Source organism: Salminus brasiliensis, chromosome 9 (genome assembly GCF_030463535.1).
Source record: "Salminus brasiliensis chromosome 9, fSalBra1.hap2, whole genome shotgun sequence".
Lineage (NCBI taxonomy): Eukaryota > Metazoa > Chordata > Actinopteri > Characiformes > Bryconidae > Salminus > Salminus brasiliensis.
The window spans coordinates 19,364,117-19,386,136 of NC_132886.1; the positions used below are offsets into that span (position 1 = coordinate 19,364,117).

General features: G+C 39.1%; 1 protein-coding gene across 6 annotated transcripts in view; it reads right to left on the reverse strand.

Annotated features, from left to right (window-relative positions):
* dysf (dysferlin, limb girdle muscular dystrophy 2B (autosomal recessive)) overlaps positions 1-14,883 on the reverse strand; it is a 93,357-nt gene extending 78,474 nt beyond the window's left edge. For 4 of the 6 annotated variants that reach the window (XM_072687703.1, XM_072687700.1, XM_072687701.1 and 1 more), the window contains exons 1-2: positions 8,038-8,359; positions 717-772 (exon numbers count right to left, since the gene is read on the reverse strand). In XM_072687703.1, coding sequence (XP_072543804.1) covers positions 717-772; positions 8,038-8,131 — 150 coding nt within the window. In that variant the 5' untranslated portion in view covers positions 8,132-8,359. Of the gene's footprint in view, positions 1-716; positions 773-8,037; positions 8,360-14,541 lie in introns of those variants that run through there. The other 2 variants (XM_072687702.1, XM_072687699.1) reach the window with 1 other exon arrangement.
* Positions 14,884-22,020: the final 7,137 nt, after the last annotated feature.

Below are 22,020 nucleotides of genomic sequence, written 5' to 3' on the forward strand. Positions count from 1 at the left end.
AAATAAATCACTGGTACACCTATGGTGCAGTTTTCCCCCACCAAATCATAACCAAAGTTATTTGTTATAATCAGGCATTTTAAATAGTTCAATGCTATATAATTCATTTGTCTGCTGAAGTGTTGAAGAACAACCTTTTAAATGTAATAATAATGGAAAAAATATGAAATTATAGTTCTCCATCCAATACTTTTGTGATGATATGGGAGTTAGAGATGAGGGTGGAAATCATCCACTATCTTGACCTCACTAAAGCTTTTGTTGCTGAAAACAATCAAATCCCCACAGCAATGCTCCAAAAAAGGCTTTTACAAGTTCCAAATGCCTGGTGGTGTTTCCAAATACATACCACAAAAATATGTTTCATGATAATATCTATCATAAAGTCTGATCCTTACAGAAGATCTAAATATATCCAGGAACAATGTATTTATAGTGAATAGTGGTGGTGGCGCGAATTAACTGAAATCGGCCACAAATATTAAGCATTATAAGCCTAACATAATGTATTAAACAACATACCAAGCAAATCAGTATTTGAAAACTGTCATTTGTCCATGGTATTGTGTTGTAATTTATTATTCAGTTTTTATAATAAAAAAAAAAACATGAAGCTTTTAAACGGAAAAACTGAAAAATAATATTAAAGTAATAAAGTAATACTTGAGCCCCTTATTTGGGCCAGTCCCTTGATAATACCATATGGATGTACCAACCTCGTTCCAGACAGGGTTGACATTGTTTTTGATGACTTTGGTCTTCTTCTTAGACCCTAAAGAAATAAGGAAAGCATTGCATCATTCACTCAAGAATAATGAAACTGGAAATGTCTTGAAATGTCTTGTTCGCAGGCCCTTCAGGCCAACCACTTATTACGATCATTACTAGAGATTTAAGAAGACATACCCTAAAGAATAAGTGTGAGATCCTGTCACACTGTCAACAATACAGTCCCTGCAGCTGTTTATGGCATCATCGTTATTACATGGGATAAGGCATGATGGGTCAGATTGTTCCACATATAATAGAAGGAAACAGATTTCTTAAAATGGGAGGAGAAGGAAGGCTGTGTATTGACTTCCTGTCCACACAGGAAGTGGTGTTTCTGGTAACTCTATAAACAGATCTGATTGATGCTATGCTGAAATGCCTTCTGAAAGAATGAAAAGCATGGCATGAGTAGAAATCAAAATGAGCATCTGAATATCGAAGCAGTCTGTAAAATGAAAAGAAAATGACACAAGCCCACCTGTTGGTCTTCAAGAGGTTATTTCATACCAGCTGACCTTAAATCAAAACTGTGACTAGGCCATGCGTCCAATAAGAAATAAACAGGCATATTTCTACAGGACAAATGACAAGTGCTGTACGCCCAGAAGCTGTCTATTTTTACTCTGACATTGATTAGGGCCCCACTGAGATCCTTATTCAGATTGATTACAATGCCCACATTAGTTACATAATCCATAGCACCTCACAAGACTAACTTCCTTGTAAATACAAATCAATTTCAGAACACACTGACTTGCATGTCCTTCCATGCCTCCAACAGCCTATAAGACTAACAAATGGTTCAGGAAAGAGCTGTTTACTTCCTGCTTGAACCATTAATGGCAAAGGGGGTTTAAAATAACTGATCTGGCAGACACTTGAAGCTACTGCCACAGCAAGGAACTACACCAGCCAGTGGGTGTCTAATATAGCACCACAGTCTTTGTCGTTCTGCTCTTGTTGTACAGCCAGAAGCTAGACAGAATAACCACCAAAAAGCAAAGGATGGAATTAAATGTTGCTGAACTAAAATTTGATGGAAATAACACAAGCTTCAAACCTCAAGAGGAACATAGAACACAATGGTACGGCAACAGAGAATCATGAGGTAAATGGTGGCAAATAAAGAGGTAAAAGAGGGGGAGTCACATTCCCCATTTTTCTTGTATGTTATTTTATTTCTTGATCTTCACCTGCACATGTTGAAATGTTTGTGGACACCCCCTCTAATGAATGCACTGAATAATCTGTACCTATTGCTATTGCTGACACTGATATGCAAAAGCACACACACACACATTGTCTAGTCCCTGTAGAGAAGTACTGCCAATAAAATAAGACTCTCTGGAGAAGAGAAACGTGAACCTATTAGCACCATGCCTAATGCCACGTTTGGGCTAGAGGGGTATAAAGCCTTCCAGCTTTGAGCTGTGGAGCAGTGGAACTGTGTTCTCTGGAATGACGGTGCTATATTTAATACTTTTGGGATAAGGTGAGCAGTTGGGTATATGATGTGGTGTTGCATCATCTAAATGCAATCACATCCTCACAGCAATGCTCCAAAATCCAGTATAAAGTCTACCCTGGACAGTAGAGACAGTTACCCCAAGAGAAGCAGGATAAACTCTTTTTAATACCCATGATCTCAAAAGAAAGTGTGAATGAGCATGTGTCCTAATACTGTTGTCCATGTAGTGTAGTTCAGAATGTTTGTGGACTATATTTGGTCATCAGCCTGGTTTTGTACATTGTGGAATAAATGGGATTTATTTCGCTCATTTGTCTGCTATGGACCTTCGGCCCAGTGGGAATTTGATATGTGGGCTTGTTAGATACATATTTACAGAGTACCCCTCATATAGTGTATGACAATTTTGTGGGTTTACCAAAGAAACAGAAATACTGTTTCAATTATCGCTTCTCAACCCTTTTTTCTCACTTATAAGACTGATAGATAGAAGACTGATATGTAATCTTGACCTCTCCTGCTCCTGGTGAGCTCTATTGTTCATCAGTTGAAACCTATTCAACATGAATAGGAGGGGCTAAACTGCTGGAAAACCTGAACAGGTAAATGGGTCAGTGTTATTTACATGCTTGTCTTGGGTAGCTCACATACTGGATATAAATGCACCATGGGTTATACTAGAAATCAGTATATTTCCCAAGGCAAAGCCTTACCAATTTGTAGATAATAAAAACCAGCTGCCTATAAGATTATTAATATATCTGCAGAGGTCTTTTAATTTGAACAATGGGTACAGGAAGCTGGGACATGTGATGATGCCCAACCCAGTCTTCCCATCTCTACACCCCTGACAATAAGGAAGAGAACAATAAGAAAGACAGGGAAAGGAGAGAAGGGAGAAAGGTAGATTAAATGAAATAACGTTAAGTTACAGTTTAAAATAACATTTGCAATGTAACATCAAGCCCATCCCACACTGGTCGGATTTGAAGTGTGGGTCTGCCGCTGCTGCTGGAAAAAATCCTAGAGGAAACCCTGCTTCTTGAACAGTTTTTGCAGTGTGGCAGGGCACATTATCCTGCTGAAGGAAGCCCCTGAGACAGGCCAATGTAACACCCACATGAATGGCAGAAGGTTTCCCTGCAGAACATTGTCCAGAGCATCACACTGCCTCTGCCAGCTTGCCTTCTTTCCATAGTGCAAGCAGGTACCATCTCCTTTTCCCCAGGTAAGCAACACACACATGCAGCCAGCTGTCTACATGTGGGAAAGTAAAAAAATTCATAAGACCAGGCCAACTACTGCCATTGCTCCATGGTTCAGTTCACATAGTGGGTCAGCATGGGCACTCTGACCAGTCTGTGGCTATACAGTTCTATATGCGGCAAGCTGAGATGTGCACTGTGTGTTCTGATGCCATTTTATCATAGCCAGCATTCACTTTTTTGGCTACAGCAGCTCTTGTGTGAGGTCGAAATGCATCCATCTGCACAGCTGGACAGCCTGCTGCAGATGTAGACCTGCAGATTTAGACCTGCAGTTGCAGTTACAGGTTTAGATTTGTAAAGATGCTGCTATCTCTCACTGAAATTGTCCACAAACTATTGTGTAACTAAGTGTATCAAATCTAAGTCTTCACTTCCAGGGCCGAGTGGCTCAGCGGAATAACATGCAGTCATTGTGACCAGAGGATTGCTAGCTCAAATCCTGATCATGCTACTAGCGCGGACCACAGAGAGCACCATTGGCCTTGCTCTCTGCAGCAAAGGTAGATGGCTCCGGCATTGGAGCACTGCATGTGATAGGGGGAGAATATGTATGGGTTGGGTAATTAGCCATCCAATTTATAAAGAAAAAAAGGCGGGGTCAGATGATTATTGTTTTGATGTTATAAAGGTTATAAATGCCTGTAATTGGTAGAATATATTGTCTACCTATACAAAGGAACCATATGACCTGTTGTGAATAATCAGGAATACATATTAGCTTATTTTATTATAAACTATAGTAAAAAATAAAGGACAATATTAAATCATATCAACGCCAGTATAAAGCCTTATTGCTTTATTTGAAATGATTTACAAGTGCAACTTCTATGATCAAAATGAATAACTTTGGAGTAATGCTGGCACTCCATTAAATAAGATTCTCTATGAAATATCTGGAAAAATGGTTTGAAAAAAGGCATCCTTTATGTAACTGCATAAAGTTATAATTCAAGTTGGAATACAAAACTTGTTGCTAAACTTGTGGTTCGCTAACTTGTCATGCACTAAATGTGAGTGAGCCAACATACAGGTAATAAAAACTGTAACTGCATAAATCAGACATTGAAGTTAGTTTAGGTGGCTTAGCAGGCTTTCACAGGATTTAGTAAAACAACTCGCTAATCGCTAATGTTACGCTTCTCTAAAACTACAGCAGACCTCGGAACTGCTGGTCTGAATCTGCTGGTCTGGAACTGCAGTTGGCTCTCCGGCTCTGCAGATGGATGATGTTAGTGAGATCAGACCAAACAGGCTAGCCTTTACTCCTCATGTGCATCAATGAGTCTTGGAGTTTTCTTGACCCTGTTGCCATGTCACTGTCTGTCCTTCCTTAGACCACTTTTGTTAGGTACTAACCGTGTACACAGCATACACGGGAACACCCCAAAATACCGGCCTGATGCTTTGGAGATGCTTTGGAGTCATCTAGCCATCACAAATAGCTCAGATTCTTATGCTTGTTCATTTTTCCTGCTTCCTTACTGACAAATATATCCACCCTTTGATAAATGACACAGAAGATGAAGATAACCATTGTTTTTACTTCACCTATCAGGATGGATGAAGCATGGAGCTTTTACCCACTTTAACTAGAACAGACACACACTGCACACTCCACTCTCTGCTGTTATCATTTTCAGCATAGTTCAGGAACAAGCTGCCTTCTTAGCCTCAAGCTTCTCCTCCCTGCTACTTCTCTCTCTCTCTTTCTCTCCCCACCCTCTCCCCCTCGTAACTTACTCATAGCTCCCTCTGTGCAGGATAATTTGCGTCTCTGATGTCTATAAATGGAGATGGTATTCAATACCATGCAGGAGGAAACACTTGCCTATTTTATACTCTCACAGTCACAACAGGAGACTGCTTTTGTTCGGAGTGCAGTTGTCATCTTAACTATGGCATGATTAACTCAGCCTGCAAATGAAAACATGTTTAAATGTAGTTTTACAGAAGTGCAGAACCTCTGGGTTAAGGTATACACTACAGTGCACAGTGTCTACAGTGTCTACAGTGTACACAACACTGTATATTGACACTGGACACAAAGATATCTCCTGATAACTCTTTACAATATACTCAAATCTCAGTTCCTGCAAACCATGGCACAATCTCTGCAGCTACAAAGAAAGGCCAGAGGTCTTTCCTTCAATTGTTTTGTGTCTTTGTTTATAGAGTGGTTTGGGTTGATTTACTTCTCCTGTTCAAATGGAATTAGATGATATTTGGAAAACTGACTTACAAATGATGAATTCTCTCAAAGTTTAGATGTTTTATATATAAAATGATGTCGTTTATGGGGAGGAGATGTAGTTTTTGCTGATCTCATTATTGCCCATTGTATGTTATGTATGTATATTTTAGTCAGGGTGACCATTGTTTGTTTTTCAAAAAAGGGGACACTGGGGACAGACGGGCATCTGACCTGGTTAGGATGTTGTGGCTGGGCTTCATGTAGGCCTAAGTTGTAATACTGTGTATGTGTATGAGAGCAGGAGGGAAATTTTGGGAAAGTCTGTTAACGGGCATTAATACATAAGCTTTTACCAAGACTAATAAATAAGCTTAATATTCTATATGGCTAAATCATATTCTTTCTTTGTAAAATTAAAAACGAGAACATTTACATTTACTTACATTTCTTTACATTGTTTTTTGGTTAATGCCAATGTAAAAAAAAACAAAAAACAAATACAGTAAGCAACAGTGTGATCCATTCTAAACAGAGATTTGCATTTTTTATTTGATTTCTGTCGGATATTTCAACTCCAACATCTGAATATTCTTAAAAATAAAAGGTTCATTGCTCTTTATAAGAGTATAACTGCATTATTATGCTGTTATATGATAATTATATCAGTAACATTAAATGGTCTTAAAACAATCATAATATAGTTTATCACATTTATTCCTGAAAATGCCATCCCATCACGACAGGCCTAAAGAAGTAGTATTGCAAATGTACTAATATGAAATTCTGCACAACTAAAACATATTAATACTGGAAATGTTCAAATACAGATCATACGTTAATGTATGCTAAACGTAACGTTAAAGTTAACTAAAGTTAAAGTTAAGAAAATTCCAACTTTGTAATTTGGAGTCAAGAGGGCCAATGGTAGAGATCAACAACGTGGGCAGCGCACTCAGGAAATGCACTGCTACTCTGAATTCCTGCACAACAAGACCATTCGTACAGGCTATACTTTATCTGAATACGATCACAAACAAGCTACAGAGCCGAGTGTGATCCAAAATCCATCAGAGCATGCCATGATTACAAAGAGAGTGGACGTTGCTATGGAAACTCCTTGTCCTACACTCAAACACACATGTTCTTATGCGTCACTCTGTAGGAACAGGAAATAGGAGACAATGACAGGAACTGCCAATCATCTCCTAGTGCAACCTGAATGTGGCCAACTGTGCCTGTCTACTTCGTTCATTCAAGCGACATTCCTCTGTTTATCTACACAGTCTTATCATATCTCATCACATTCCACATTACAGTATAAGTGAGTAATTACACGAATAGGCAAGGGACCAGTTCTACATATTACTCATGCCACAGCTGTCTTGCTTTTTGTCACCTCATCGCTGCATGTCTATGATGTGTTGCCAAGTGCCGTTCTTTAAAAAAATAAACATGGTTCCACCACGGTTCTTGACTCGGTTCTAGAAAAATATAGTATCTGGTATATCTGAGGTAGGGGCTTTGCATTATGCAGATACTCTTCAGACTTTAAAAAGGATCCATTTGCCCAGAGACATGGTTCTATAAAAGATCCATCCATTGAAATGTTGCATCAGTGTAAAGGAACCGAAAGTGGTTCTTCCGTGGCATCATTCCAAAAAACACACCTTTAGTTTAGTTTATATGTGCATGCGCACTGGTAAGTCCCTTCATATGCAAAGGTTTGGACACCCATTAATGTTTTGTTGGAATTTCTAAGTGAATATAAGTAAGAGATTAAATAAATTATAATTTCTATGAATGTAATTTCCATGTATTTGCTTCCTGCATGCTGAGTTTTATGTTTGACTTCTTTCCAATATGTGACATTTTGCAAAAAAAACATGAATTATGCATTAAATATGAAGTGTGTTCTCTGTAGATGTAGACGTTTGTTCATATTTTTCTTAAAAAATAAAACTAAACATGGCATTTGTCCAGTTGTGCCTAAACTTTTGCATACTGCTGTATTACCTGTGGCCAACCTGTAGCCAGAGTTTCCTTATCTTGCTTCATTCTTGACGTTAGGTATAACTTGTAACTTGACAAACAAGCAATTACTGGTTCCATGATGAGCACTGTCAGCACTGTGGTTTAGCTTCTTCTGACCGCTGCAAAATGACCATCATTTTAAATGACCATTACACTTTCTAAAAAGCTGCACCAGGCAAATATAGAATAGGATCAGATATCTCCGTTCAGAACTGCCCGGAGCTACAGATCCAATGGAGACAGGAGCAGTGTTGACATTAGCTAGACGTTCTCCTAGATTTCATTCTACATGGTAAGGTGAGTGTTACCTCTGAAGGTGATGCTGGCCAGTGGGTCGCTGTGCCGCTCTCCCTTTTCCACGTTCCTTAGGTGAGTGGCTCTCTGGAGCACACACCTCAACATGCTGCCACGGTGACCGTACAACTCAGCTCTCCAACAGACACGCAGAACCTCTACACATCACAACAGAGGACAGGAGGAGATCAAGAAGAACGTGTACCCCAAGTGGGGTGTCTGAATATGCGCACTGTATGTCCCCCTCAGTGTAAACGTCCAGAATGTCAATTTTCTGCAAATTCAGCCTGCGGTAGTCCAAGAACCAGACCACTTCAAGTGTCCCACAAAGAGAGACTAAGTCATGTGGGAAGTGGCCGAGACAGACACGGCTAACTCACTTCGGACCCCCCCCCTCCTCCAACCCCAAATCCAGAGGGCCAGCCCATGAGTCCAGCGGAAGTCTAAACATTTCCTGCTGCCTTGTCCTCTCTCCCTCGCTCCCTCTTTTTTTCTCTGTATGGGCGAAATTACAAGATTATCTGGATGGTAGATAAAAAGACTATACAGTACATGATTGCTAAATCACATAAAAGTGAATTACCATTCAGTCAAAACAGGTTGAGTGCAGACGTTTCTCAACATATAATGTAATAACAATGAATGAAATTGTTAAATATTTCATACAATGTAACAATAACATCTAAGTTATTTCTCTAGAATCCATCTCTTTAGCCTTTTTCGAATGACGTAAATGACTGCCCCACCGGTCCGGCCTGCCACTGAAGGAAGACTGAACGCTGGGCTCCCCTGTCATCCCCCTGAGATCAGCTGTCCACCCTCCAGCTACAGCTACCTGCCTCGGACTAATTGCCCACCTTCTATTACTGACCAAGTTTAATCCCCTTATGCAGACAAGCTTATTACACAGTACTAAGGCATATTATTCAGTAATTACAGGGACTTCTGTACAAACTGATGGGGCTATTCTTTAGTAATAGACGTTTGTAATAACACTTTCGGACCATCAGCAGGCCATAGCTTCTTTAAGGAGTTAAGTTTACATTACTATTAATTAACTTAAATTAATTAACTATTAATCTTTATATAATTTATATATATATATATATATATACATATATATATATATATATATATATATATATATATATATATATATATATATATATAGTAGTAGGTTAGACCAGAGGAGGATGGGTCCCTCTCGTGAGTCTTGGTTCCTCCCAAGGATTCTTCCTTCAGCTCTGAGGGAGTTTTCTCTTCCCTGTCTGTCACCTTTGACTTGCTCACTGGGGCTTCATATGTTATGTATTGATGATCTCTGATTTCATTTTGAAAGTTAAACAACCTCATTGGTTCATTTTCTGAATGTACAGCACATTCAACTTTTTAAGTTAAAGTAATATGACATAGTATGGTTATATTCTAAAGACTCACACTGATTTCTTTACAGATACAGTTTCATTAAAATGATAATATAGTAAGCTGGGACACTTTTTAGGTTGTTCTTCTGCCTGGCTCTTTGGAGCAGAATGGCTCAATTCAGATATGGAGCACCACCTGCTGCTATAAAACAAAAGCACTGTCTAGATAAGACTGGTATATTGACAGTGGGGGTACACATGTCTTACACATGGTATGTGTCTAAGGTTTGCTTCCTTTTTAGGTTTAAACTGTGATTTCTATCAGCTGTGAGACTAATTTAAAGTATTTGGGCCAAATTTACCAAAGAATTTTCTAAAGAATTTTCATTCAAAAGTCATTACAGAAAGTCTACATCAGATCCATGACGTTTTCCAAATTGCTGAATGGTTCAGGGCTCTGATCTTATAATGACAGATAATGTTTGGCTTCTTAAATTGAACTAAAATCCCAATTAAGTAGTGAATGTCAAAATATAAGTTTTAAGAATAAATCTTAAGAAGAGTCGATGGAACAATTACCTTCAAGATACTTCAGCTTTGTTGCATCAGAGCAAAAATAATAAATAAAAAAACAGACATCCAAAATGCCTTGGCTGTTCATCAATGTTTGGATTAATAGGAAAAAGCACAAATAATAGCTTTTTCAGTGAACTATTCCTTTACCAATATCTCATTTAGACATTCATCATTTCAGTGCACACATAAATAGTTTTATAGATTTATAGATTTTGACACAAAGGAAATATCTGGGCTTTTTATAATGAGTTAATGAGACATGTCCCATTCATTGATTTATAATTATTCATATTTTACTTAACAGGGACATTTATCTTAAATTAAGCTACACATGAAATTTAATCTAGTAATTGCCACGCCAGGCTTGAACAGCACTTCACATAGGAACCGAACCCATGGACAACTTAAGACAGAGATCTGAAAATCACTGAATCATTGCTTCAGAAGTCACATGATATCAAGATTCCAGTTATACACTACATGTCCACAAGTATCCAGATTTATCCATCATAATTACTGAATTCAGATACTGTTTGCTGATACAAGTATTCTGCTGTGCATACACAGCTTGTTTGTTTCTAATGAAAAAGCCCAACCAATACAGCAGCCTCATAAGAGCCAATGGGACGCTTTGAAGCAGCCAAATAAAAGTTCAGGTCACAACACTCAGTGCCAAGCGTCAGCTTAAGAGGTGTTAAAAAGCTGAAACTGGGACTGAGTTCTCTGAAGTGATGGAGCTCCAGACAGTACTTCTGGGATGACCTGAGGAAATGTCGGTGATTCAGAACTAATCATAATGTACCTGACCTCACCAATGTTCTTGTTGCTGAAAGCAATCAAATTCTTACAGCAATGTTTGAAATCTGGAATGCCCACAAAGAAGAGTCGAAGCTAAAACTGCAGCAAAGAAAGAAAAGATCCCTTCTGAAGTGCATTGCTTTTAACAGGAGCATTGTATGAGCAGGTGTTGACAATCTTCTGAGCAGATACTACAGTGTTTGAGAAGATCCAAACAGTGTGGCTACTGTACAGTTGAGTGGATGCGTGAATCTGAAAACCAGTGATTCACAATATGGAAAAGTATTGGGACACCTGCTTATTCTTTTTTTTTCCTAAATCAAGGCTACTAAAAAAGGAGTAGATCCTGCTTTTGTTGAAATAATGTCTCTACTGTATAGGGAAGGCCTTTAGAGCATTGCCAAGAGGACTGTATTGCATTCTGCAACAGGAGGGTTAGTGAGGGTGTTGGATGATCCACTACTCCACCTCATTCCCAACTCTCAAAATCCCAAAAGTATTGGATGAAGCACCACCATTCCACAGCTCAATGATGGGAAGCTTTATACCCCTCTAGGCCATCTGGCACAAGCTGTGTGCATGATTTACACATCTGTGCCAGAAATGGGTGCAACTTAATAGCTCAATGCATTCATTAGAATAGGTGCCCACAAACATTTGGACATACAGTGTATGCATATACAATATGATGTAATGGTATGGGTCAATTCATTATTAAACATTTGTTAAGTGGATTTTTGCACTAATGGATTAATAGATTAATAGATATAAGACTAATAGATTTTTGACTAATAGACACTAATAGATTTTTTTTTCTCTATCTGCTTCATTGGAGTATCCTGACAACCCCCTGCTCTTCTTATGGTTAACTCTTCTCAAACTAATGGCATGAATCAGCACTTTCTCAATCTTCATCTATTGATTCTTAGTGTATTATAAGTCAATAAGAAGGCAGCCATGATTCCCTTGGGATAAATATTAGAAGCACATTAACAATAGTGTTCTCTGTATACTGCAAACTGCAGTAGGAAATATACAAAAGGGGTTACTGTGTATTCTGTCACTGTGTACATAGATCTTGGGAAGAGCAGCACTCTTTTAGAACAGGGACTGTTTTCATTAGCAGATGCAATCAGATTTCTTATTGCTTGAGGGTGCATATGGAAGAGGACAGAGAATTCTCATTAATATATTATGTATTTGCTCACGTTACAGTACCAGCCTTGACCAGCTAGACCGAAATGAAGGATAATAAGCATTTAGCCCACAAAGTAAATGGCAGTTAGAGTAAGATGATTATCACTCATCTGCATGTAGGATAAACACTGAATTCACACAATAGCTATATGAATATTGTCACTGTCCAATAAAAAACATGTATCTCCAGAATGGCAACTTTACAAGAAAAGGAAAAAACCTTCTAAACTTTCAGTGGAAGTCATTTTGGAGCATTTTGGAGAAAAAGTCATTTTGGAGCATTTCTACTGTAATCACACAGCATTCAGAGCTACAGGGTTCAAATGAAGAGGAAAACTAAAAAATGGCTAAATAAAAGCCCATTTTTACCTTTTACCAGACAGTCTTACCAGACAGTGTTTCGGCCCTCTCGGTGTGGTGAGATATGAAGTAATGGCCTAATTAGGGTTTAGCTTTTAACCAAGAGGCTCTTTCCAAGGCTTTGCTTTTATGAACATAGCGTGTGAAGACTAAGGTTAGCTTTTAGCCTGCAACCTGCTAGCTTCTCTTGCTTTATCTTCCAGGCTTGGAATTTTCTGTCCTTCTGTGGCCACTGGCACAGATGAAAAGCTGTGGTCACATATAGCAGAGTGGTGTGTCTTTTGGGGAAAGACTGTGAGACTGTTAAACTGTGTCTGCCAGTATCAAAAACACTATATTCTCCCAAAGTGGCTGTTGTCTTTTCCATGGCACAGCCTTGAATAGGGCTAGCTGGGCCTGCACTAGTAGGTAAGTGTATGTTAGGGCTTAAAAAAAATGAGCCAAGACTGTTATTTACCAATTTTGTGGTTTGGGAAATGGCCTGTTCTGGTGATGCTGGATTTTCTTTTGGGTGAGGTTTATGGTCTGTCACTTTCATGCATCCAAATCTCATTTTTCAACTATGCCAAGGAAAATACAGTTTTCCTTTCTATGACGCCTTTACATGATTAGGACATGATGACAGTGCAAAAGGCTAGTGGGACCTTCACTTTTTGCTCAGACGCTCATGTGTCCTACACTGATGTCTCCATGTGTTAAATGCCTGTGATTGCCATGGACTTTGTATAGGTTGCACTGGAAGAACGTGCTCTCTTCACCAGTAAGTTTAGTATCACACCTTATCTGCTTCTCTACAATCAACAGAGAGCACAGCTAACACTACTAATCAGCTGTTTGTAGACTGAGAATCGATTAAAGAAGCCAAAGAAGTTAAAGATGACATTAGGTGTGCTTCTGCTGATTAGACAGCTCTAACTCAATCACATCACTCAGACATCCTTGGTTATCTCTTTCTTGTGTTTACATTCTATTTTTGGTGTGTATCAACAACCATGACAAAACGGCAAACTTTGTGAAATCCTTTCTTACTGCCTGCATTAAATAACCCACTTAAAAAAGAGTGATGAACTGAATTGAACAGATTCAGTTGTGAACACAATGTCCTTGTGAATAAAGTATATGTGGAATAACATGTACACATCTGAATAAAATAAAATGTATTACTATTTTCAGTGCTTTTTTGTTGCATGTTTGTTTAATTAGATGTGCACAGTGTCATTCTTAAAGGGGTCTGAGGTGCACTTAGAACACTGTTGGTTACAAGAACCAAAACGTCTAATTTATTTTTTACAAATACAGTTTCAAACATCTCCTTATCACAGACTGTCCCGTCCAAACTGAAACACTATATCATGAAAATGATCATTTCAATATGGATGGGTGGGGCTAAAGTGCTGTAGCCAGGACAGGTGTATATATATGTTTTTTGGTTTGTTTTTTTGCCCTCAAACACATTCATATATGCATATATACGTCTTCATTCATTTGAACCAGCCAGTGAACCAGACTGACAGAGGCAGAGTGAAGAGAAACATTATGGTCTCAGCAGATTATCAGATTGGCTCTGGTCCAGCACATATTGCATTGGTAAATCCTCACTGCAGTCTCTACCAGGGCAAAGACCAACAAGCGTAAAGGCCTTGGAGAGCAACGGTGCCCCAGACAGGCCCGAAAACTCTGATGACATAGCACTGCTTACAAACACAGAGCGTGCACACACTCACACACAGGCTTGTAGAAGCACAGAGTAACAGGACTCCCCTGCATACCCCAGCCTTCCACACAGAGGCAGAAGGAGAGTGAGAGAGGGAGTGGGAAACTGACTGAGCTTTTCCAATAATAACCTCAGCTGCTGAAGTGTGGAGAACAGAAAGCCAGAGGCAGAAGGCAGGGCAGAATGAATGGTGGCAAGCAGAAAAGAACACTGTTGCTAGGTCACCTGCGCTCCTAAAAATAAAGGTTCCTTGACAGTTCTTGGCCCAGACACACAGGTCCAGAGAGAATCCTTAACTGGTATAGAACCTTTACATGATGTATACCTGGTTCTTCAAATCTCTTCGACAAAATATATTCTTTAAACAGTCTTCTTTCGGATGAGGTGTGTGGTTCTTTACTGGCATCGCTCCAAAGAACCCTTTCATGCCCTTTTATTTCTAAAACTGTTGTCTACCTATAGCCTCTACCTATCACATCAGTGTCCCACCCTTAAATCCCAAACCTTACCGTCATATGTGACGCAGCAGTAGGCATCTGAGATGTCTTCATCATGCGTCAGCACATTCTGGGCACAGAGGATAAACACACGCAGCATGAGGAGACAGTAGCTCCAGCCTTGTCCAGCAATCTAGCCAAACCCAGCGGAAAAACAAGCATCCAAGGCGTCTAGACACAGACTAGCCCTTTAGAATGAATCTCCAGTCTGGGTCCCTCTGCAGATAACAGCGGATGGAAAGAGGAGGAGCAAGAGAATGAAGAAGAGCCAGATAATAAAGCAGCCCTGCAGCGGACTATGCCTGGGACAGCTAGAGTTGGTACCGCCGCTGCTGCTGCTGTCCTGCTGGCTGCCAGTACACACACACTCACACAGCCTGACTCATGCAGCCGTGCACACACACACACACACACTGACCCCTCAATCACAGACAGTTATTTCCTTAAAGCAACAGGGCACATTTGCTCAGCACCTGTTCAAAAAAAGAGAGAGAGGAAAAAAAAAAACATTGCTACAATGTCGTGCAAAAGTTTGGGTACTCCACGTCAAAATACGTGAACAGCTAAGCTGAAAGATGAGTTGATTTCAAAAAGGCATAAAATATAAGATATAATTCTTTTGAAGTTTGAAGCAAGCTTACTTTTTAGTTCTATGATTTTTACAGCCAGCCAAGAGTCTTTCAATTCTTGTTTGGGGATTTTTTCACCTGTTTGTCTTTGCAAATTTTTTCTAGGTCTGTGAAATGATTTGGCCGTCTTGTATTGACTTACTCCTATGGGGTTTATTCACAGATTTTCAATGATGTTTACAGTGGGGCCTGTGATGGCCTATGGCACAACCTTTACCTTACGCCTCTTAAGGTTGTCCCTTGCGGATTTTAAGGTGTGTTTTGAAACATACTTTTATCTTCAGGGTTTTTAGGACAGTGTGATGTTTGCTTCCAGATTTTGTTGGTATTTATTTGAATAATGACCTCCCACTAAATCAGAGACCATGTAAATCAGTATAATTAATAACAATCATAAAAATGATAATAAAATTACATTTACATTTAAAAAAAGATAGTTTTACTAAACAGAAGGTTGGATAACATATCCAGGAAAGCATTAAGGTGTGCCTTAAGACTTAAAAGTACTTTAAATTACTTGACTTAAGTTACCCTGCTTTGGCTTGCTTAGGGTAATGCACCATGTACTCATGGTACATTAGTCATGTTACTGGAGTTTCCCCTTTACTGGAACATTACCATGTGGGTCAGGCATGCAAGTGCTCTGGCAGTGATGGGAATGCTCGCAGTTGTCCCCACAGTGACACACAAGCCTAACAAATAAGATATTGTATGCACCAGAAGATCTGCGTAGGTGAAGGAATTGGTAAAAGTGGGTGTAAGACAATGCAACAAACAAAGGGGGAGGCGGGCCTGGGAGGAAACAGTTACGCAAAAAAGAAAACACACAGTAGTATTACTGGTCACAGCAATAACGAGAACCTTGATATGGAGATTCATGGTTTGTGTCTATCTAAGAAGGGACATAAAAATGGATTTTTAGAGATTTCCTCCCACATGACAGGTTCACTTATTAAACAGTTCTTCTACAAGTGCCTTCAAGCACAATTTGAAGGTAATTCACAATGACTTACACTGTTGAGGTATGAGGAGTACTCCTTCCACTTTTCAAGAGTTTCAAGAACATCGGCAATATGGAAATATGTCAGTTCTATAAGCAGACAGCAGAGGGAGACATATTATAACAGCCCCCACCCCTGTTAGTGTCCATTTGAAAATAGGATCATGTGCTGGGACTGTTTAGCTGGAGCATGATCATTTGCACTTACTGTCACAACACTATAGCCTGCAGATCCTAGACATGTAACAGTTTTCAGGCTCAGCTGTGGTATTATAAGAAAGACAGAGTTTCTTCAACTACATAACTCATTCAACAGTCCATGAGTTGTTCTATAAACAAACCCCACTTCAGAAATGACAACCTTTAGAATTAAACTAAATGAACTGCCTTTAAAATAAAATTAAATAAAATACCCAATGACCGGGTCATTATCAGTATACTGTGCTTTTGGGCCCTCATAACTTTCCAAAAAATGACTTAAGGTTTTTAATTATTTTGACTGTGCAGCATATTCAGAAGACTTTAGGCTACACACAACATCTCTTTGTCAAGCTAGTCAATTTTCAACTTTCTGACGTGACCACAAGTTGTGTCCACCCTGTTATGGACAGACACAGTATACACCCTGTACCTTAAGGAACCTTTGGAGGTTCTCCAATTGAAACCGTGGAGGAACCCTAAGAAGAAGAAAAGTGTTCTTTGAAGGTTCCTCAAAGCACCTTAAGAGGTTCCTCCACAGTTTCGAATGGAAGTTTAGGTTTGACTAAAACATGAAGATTACAGGATGGACAAGCACATGACAGGGTGTACCAGAAGCTAATAAAGTTAGATATTATTTTATTGATGCAAAAGTAAACGGTGGTGATTTCACAAGCCTGTTTTGCTAAATTTGCAATAAAAGCAGAAGAATGTGAACCTTGATTTGCTTAACTCTGCCCTGCAGGTACATCCTTTTGAACAGTTAAGTCCATTAATCTTAGATGGCGGACACAACACAGTAAAACGTGAACTGATCTTAAATGATGCAATGAATTTATTTGATTGACTTGCTGTACTGATTTCAATGGCATACTTTAAGTGCTCCTCCACACAAAATACATGTCCAAATGTTTGTGGACACCCCTTCTAACGAACGCATTCAGCAACTTAAAGTTGCACCCATTGTTGAAACAGATGTACAGAGGTGCAAATGCATACACACACAGAGACACAGCTTGTCTAGTCCTTGTAGAGACGTATTGCCAATAGAATAGGACTCTCTGGAGCAGATAAACATGAACGTCTAATACCAGGCATGAGCTAGAGGGGTATAAAAAGCTCCCCCAGCACTGAGCTGTGGAGCAGGGGAACTGTATTCTCTGGAATGATGGATAGTGCTCCAGTTGAGGAATTGGAGATTAGGTCAGGTGGTCATCCTTCAACATCCTGACCTTACTAACGCTCTTGTCACTGAATGTATTAATATCCTCATCCTCACAGAAATGCTGTGGGGAAAAAAATGGAATTATTATTGGAATTACTTTGATATTTTACCACAACAGGGTGAACATCTTAAGCCAAGTATGGAGACAATGTGAGAAATATTAAGTGAAATGAATATTATTAATGGCTGAACATGCAGCAAGGGTCTTCAGTCCATTGAGGATTAAACTGAATGCAGGTTATGAGACCGCTGATGTCAAAGGTTGGACCGGGGGTCCCTCACAAATAAAGCCCCACATGATTCCTGCTAAAGATGTTAAGGTAACACCTGTATGAGTCTTATAAAGGATATTTCTGCAGGAATATAGCTAATCCTACAGGATTTTCAACTGATCATTTTCCTGTATTTTCTACAGCTCGAGAAAACAAGCTTGTTTGTGTGAGTGTAAGTTGCCCCCTGCTGGTCGCGTTTACAACCACTGCACTCTCTGAACAGGCTGACAGCAATAAAACACAGCATAGTCTTGCTTATTTCACACCATTACATTTGTACAATGTAAATGAAGTTAAACAAAAGTTAATATAAATGAAAAGAAATATCGATAGGATATCGATAACAGGGTTGTGGGTTCGATTCCCGGGCTCGGCAAGCTGCCACTGTTGGGACCCTTGAGCAAGGCCCTTTACCCTCTCTGCTCCCCGGGCGCTGGAGTTGGCTGCCCACCGCTCTGGGTGTGTGTGTACTCACTGCCCCTAACACATGTGAGTGTGTGTTCACTACCAGATGGGTTAAATGCGGAGGACACATTTAGCTGTACAGTGTACAGTGACAAATATGTGCACCTTTACCTTTTTACCTTTATATTTGGACGCGTATATATGCGAGGGTCTATACAGCTATGTGACGGTGTCCTTTTGGAGTAATGAAAGCAAAACCGTGAAGCATCCAGAACTACAGGAAGTAAACAGTGGAGATCAACAGAACTCCAACTCGAGCTGTCCTTATCCTGTTCTGCACTGTTAGAGGATAACATCATCAACTGTAGTCGGTATGGTGTATTGGTTCTTCCCTCAAGTTTTTGTTTTTAGGTTATTATGGTACTGTTGGAGAATTCATATGACGATGCTATGCTAAATGCCAGGTTCTTGTTAGCTAAAGCTCTGCAGACCTGTCTTAAAATACTGTAAAGTAGTTATTCAGTAATCAAATAAGCACTGAACTGAATGAAGTCTGTGGTTTCTGTGTTAAACTGCCCAGTGCTGTATGTCTGCTGAAGTCAGTGTTTCTCTTCTGTCAGCCATGGCCTCATCCAGCGGGTTTGTGAAGCTATGTGAAGAGCAGTTGCAGTGCTCTATCTGTCTGGATGTGTTCACTGACCCAGTCTCAACTCCATGTGGACACAACTTCTGCAGGGCCTGTCTCAGCAAGTGCTGGGACAGCAGCAGGGCCTGCCAGTGTCCACTCTGTAAGGAGGAATTCCCCAGAAGGCCAGAGCTGTGTGTTAATACGTTCATCTCTGGTCTGATTCTTCAGTTCAAGGAGTCACTTCAGACCAAGTCCAACAGTCCTTCAAAGACACCTGCTACCAAACATGCGTATGTGCCATGTGATGTCTGCGTTGATCCCAAAGAGGAAGCCTTAAAATCCTGCCTGGAGTGTGGAGTGTCATTCTGTGAAACACATCTGGAGCATCATAAAACTGCAGCTAAGCTCAGGAAACACAAATTGATCGATCCTGTGAATAACCTGGACGACTATATATGTCAGAAGCACGATAGAGCTATAGAGCTGTTCTGTAGAGATGATCAGACGTGTGTGTCTGTTCTGCACTGAGACAGACCATAAGAGTCACAACACTGTTCCAGTAGAGGAGGAGAGTGGACAGAGGAAGGTGGGGTTTTTTTTCTTTTGTTATAAAATTAAATAACATTGTTTAACAACTGATTGGTGAAGTTTACTATATTTTGCTGAAGGCCTTTGTTGTATCCTGATTTGAAACATTCGATTTCTTTTCATATATTCCTGTAGGCTGTGATGAAAGAAACACAAGCACACATTCAGGAGTTGATCCAGGGCAGATTGAAGATGATTGAGGATATTAAGCATTCTGTGGAGCTCAAAAAAGTGAGTCTTAGCTAAAGCAACAGAACACTTCACATATGTGCTTCCTAGGGCCCAACTGGCATGGAAATTCTGTCAATTACACTGTTTTTAAGAATCCCAAAATTCTAGAAATTCATGCTGAAAATGCTTTACATGCTGAAACTTTAAATGGATTACATTAGATGCCAAACCCCAAGAATTGCATTTGTCAGGTTTAAATATCGTTTATGGTGAAATGATAAAGTCAAATGTATTTGTATAACACCTTTTTACAGCTGTTGTTGTCATATAGCAGCTTTACATAATCAGTCATTAGTAAAAGACAGAAAAAAAGAAAAATAAATCACATAAAAACACATGAAAAATCTAAGACCCCCAGTGAGCAAGCCAACAGAGACAGTGGCAAAGGAAAACTCTTGGGAGGAACCAAGACTCACAAGGGGGACCCATCCTCCTCTGGTCAGAACTCTTTATAAATTATTGATAAAAGTTACCAAAACCATCTATACTGTTGTATTGCTCAGGTGTGCAACATATTCATAATCATAATATAATAATCATGGTGTAGTATAAGTTAATATAGTCATGGCAGTGATGGTAAGAGTAATAAAGCACATGCATGCAGTAACATTACTGATGTGGTTACTGACAAAATCAGATGGTCTGATATTAAAAAAGCTTGATATTAACTAATGCAGCTACATGATTGTATACACACATCCCTTATTCCTCAAACATACCAAGTGAAAATGTGTAACTTTAGAACTTTTTGTGACAGCATTTTGAGGAATGCAGGAAGTCTAGTTATGTTTCAGAAGTAAGCAAATGTTTAAGAACTTGCCCTGAATGGCAGGTAGAGTTATCCGCTGTGCTCTCAAGTCAATATGAATGTAATCACAAGTTATAAAGAAATAATGCTTCCCATAAATCATTGACGGACATTACTAACAATTATCACAATTGTAAATACTTTTTATTGGACACTTTTCTGCTTTTACACCATTACTAGGTTTTCTTACTGAATATTTACCAAATTCAGTGCTACAGAAAACTCTGTGAAACCTGAAACCTGGGAAATATCAACTGATTTTATTGGCCAAGCAACATAATGATCAGGCCCCTGTTCTGCTGTATATATCTTGTCACACAAAAACCTTTCATCTCCAAACTGTCAACTTCACAGGAGAAGGGGAAAAAACAGCTTAACTTTCAATGTAAAAAGATTTCATTCCAAGTCATTTTGGAGCATCTCTGTTGGTCTGTTCTCTGTTAATTTCTGTTAAAAATAAGTGAATAAGTGAATAAATAAGTGAAAAAGTATCAATTATAAAAGGATATGTATATATATAATCAATTATAAAATATAAAAAGTATAATATATATATATATATATATATATATATATATATATATATATATATATATATATATATATATATTATACTTTTTATATTTTATAATTGATGCTTTTTTTTAACCTGATCAAAAACATGTCATTTGCAAAAGACTGTACATGTACGCACATTTTGCATGCCTAATTTGTTTTTAACATGTTAGAAAAATGCAGATAAACAAAAAGCAGACAGCATTGAAGTCTTCAGTGCTCTAAAACGCTTCATTGAGAGAAGCCAGGCTGAGCTGCTTGAGGAGATGGAGGAGAAGCAGAAAGCAGCAGATCGGCAGGCTGAAGAGTTCATTGAATTGCTGGAGCAGAAAATCGCTGAGCTAAAGAGGAGAGAGAATGAGCTGGAGAAGCTCTCACACACTGAGGACAGTCTCTACCTCATTCAAGTGAGTGTCCCACTCATCTTTTTTTTCATTCTGAGGAAAAACAGACCCCACTGTGCTCAAACACTTCTCTCCTTTATTACTGTATGTAGAACTATCCATCCACCACTTTATCCACCCTTCCTCGCACCAACATTTTGAACATCCATATTAAGGCTGATGAAAGTAGAGAGAGTCTGAGAAGGGTTCTGATTCAGCTTCAAGAATTAGTCAACAAGGAAATGGAGAAGTACCAGGAGATGAGTGAGTATTTAATGCTATATTATACAGTGTTTTTTCCATTGATAAACCGATTTCCCGGATTGGCAAGATGCCCGTTGATTGGTTAACTACATTTAAGAACAAATAAGAACTGCGGTGGGCTCATTTTTCATCAATATACAAACTACATTATGTTAAGCTGTTAAGCTTAGCTGTTTAAACATACTTGTCTTTTTCTCTAAGTTGCTCCAGATTTGGACACTCAAAAAGCAGAGATCCAGCAACTGCTTCAAACTCCCCTTGTGAAAGGTGATACTTGGTACCTAGTGGACAGTGAATGGTTCAAA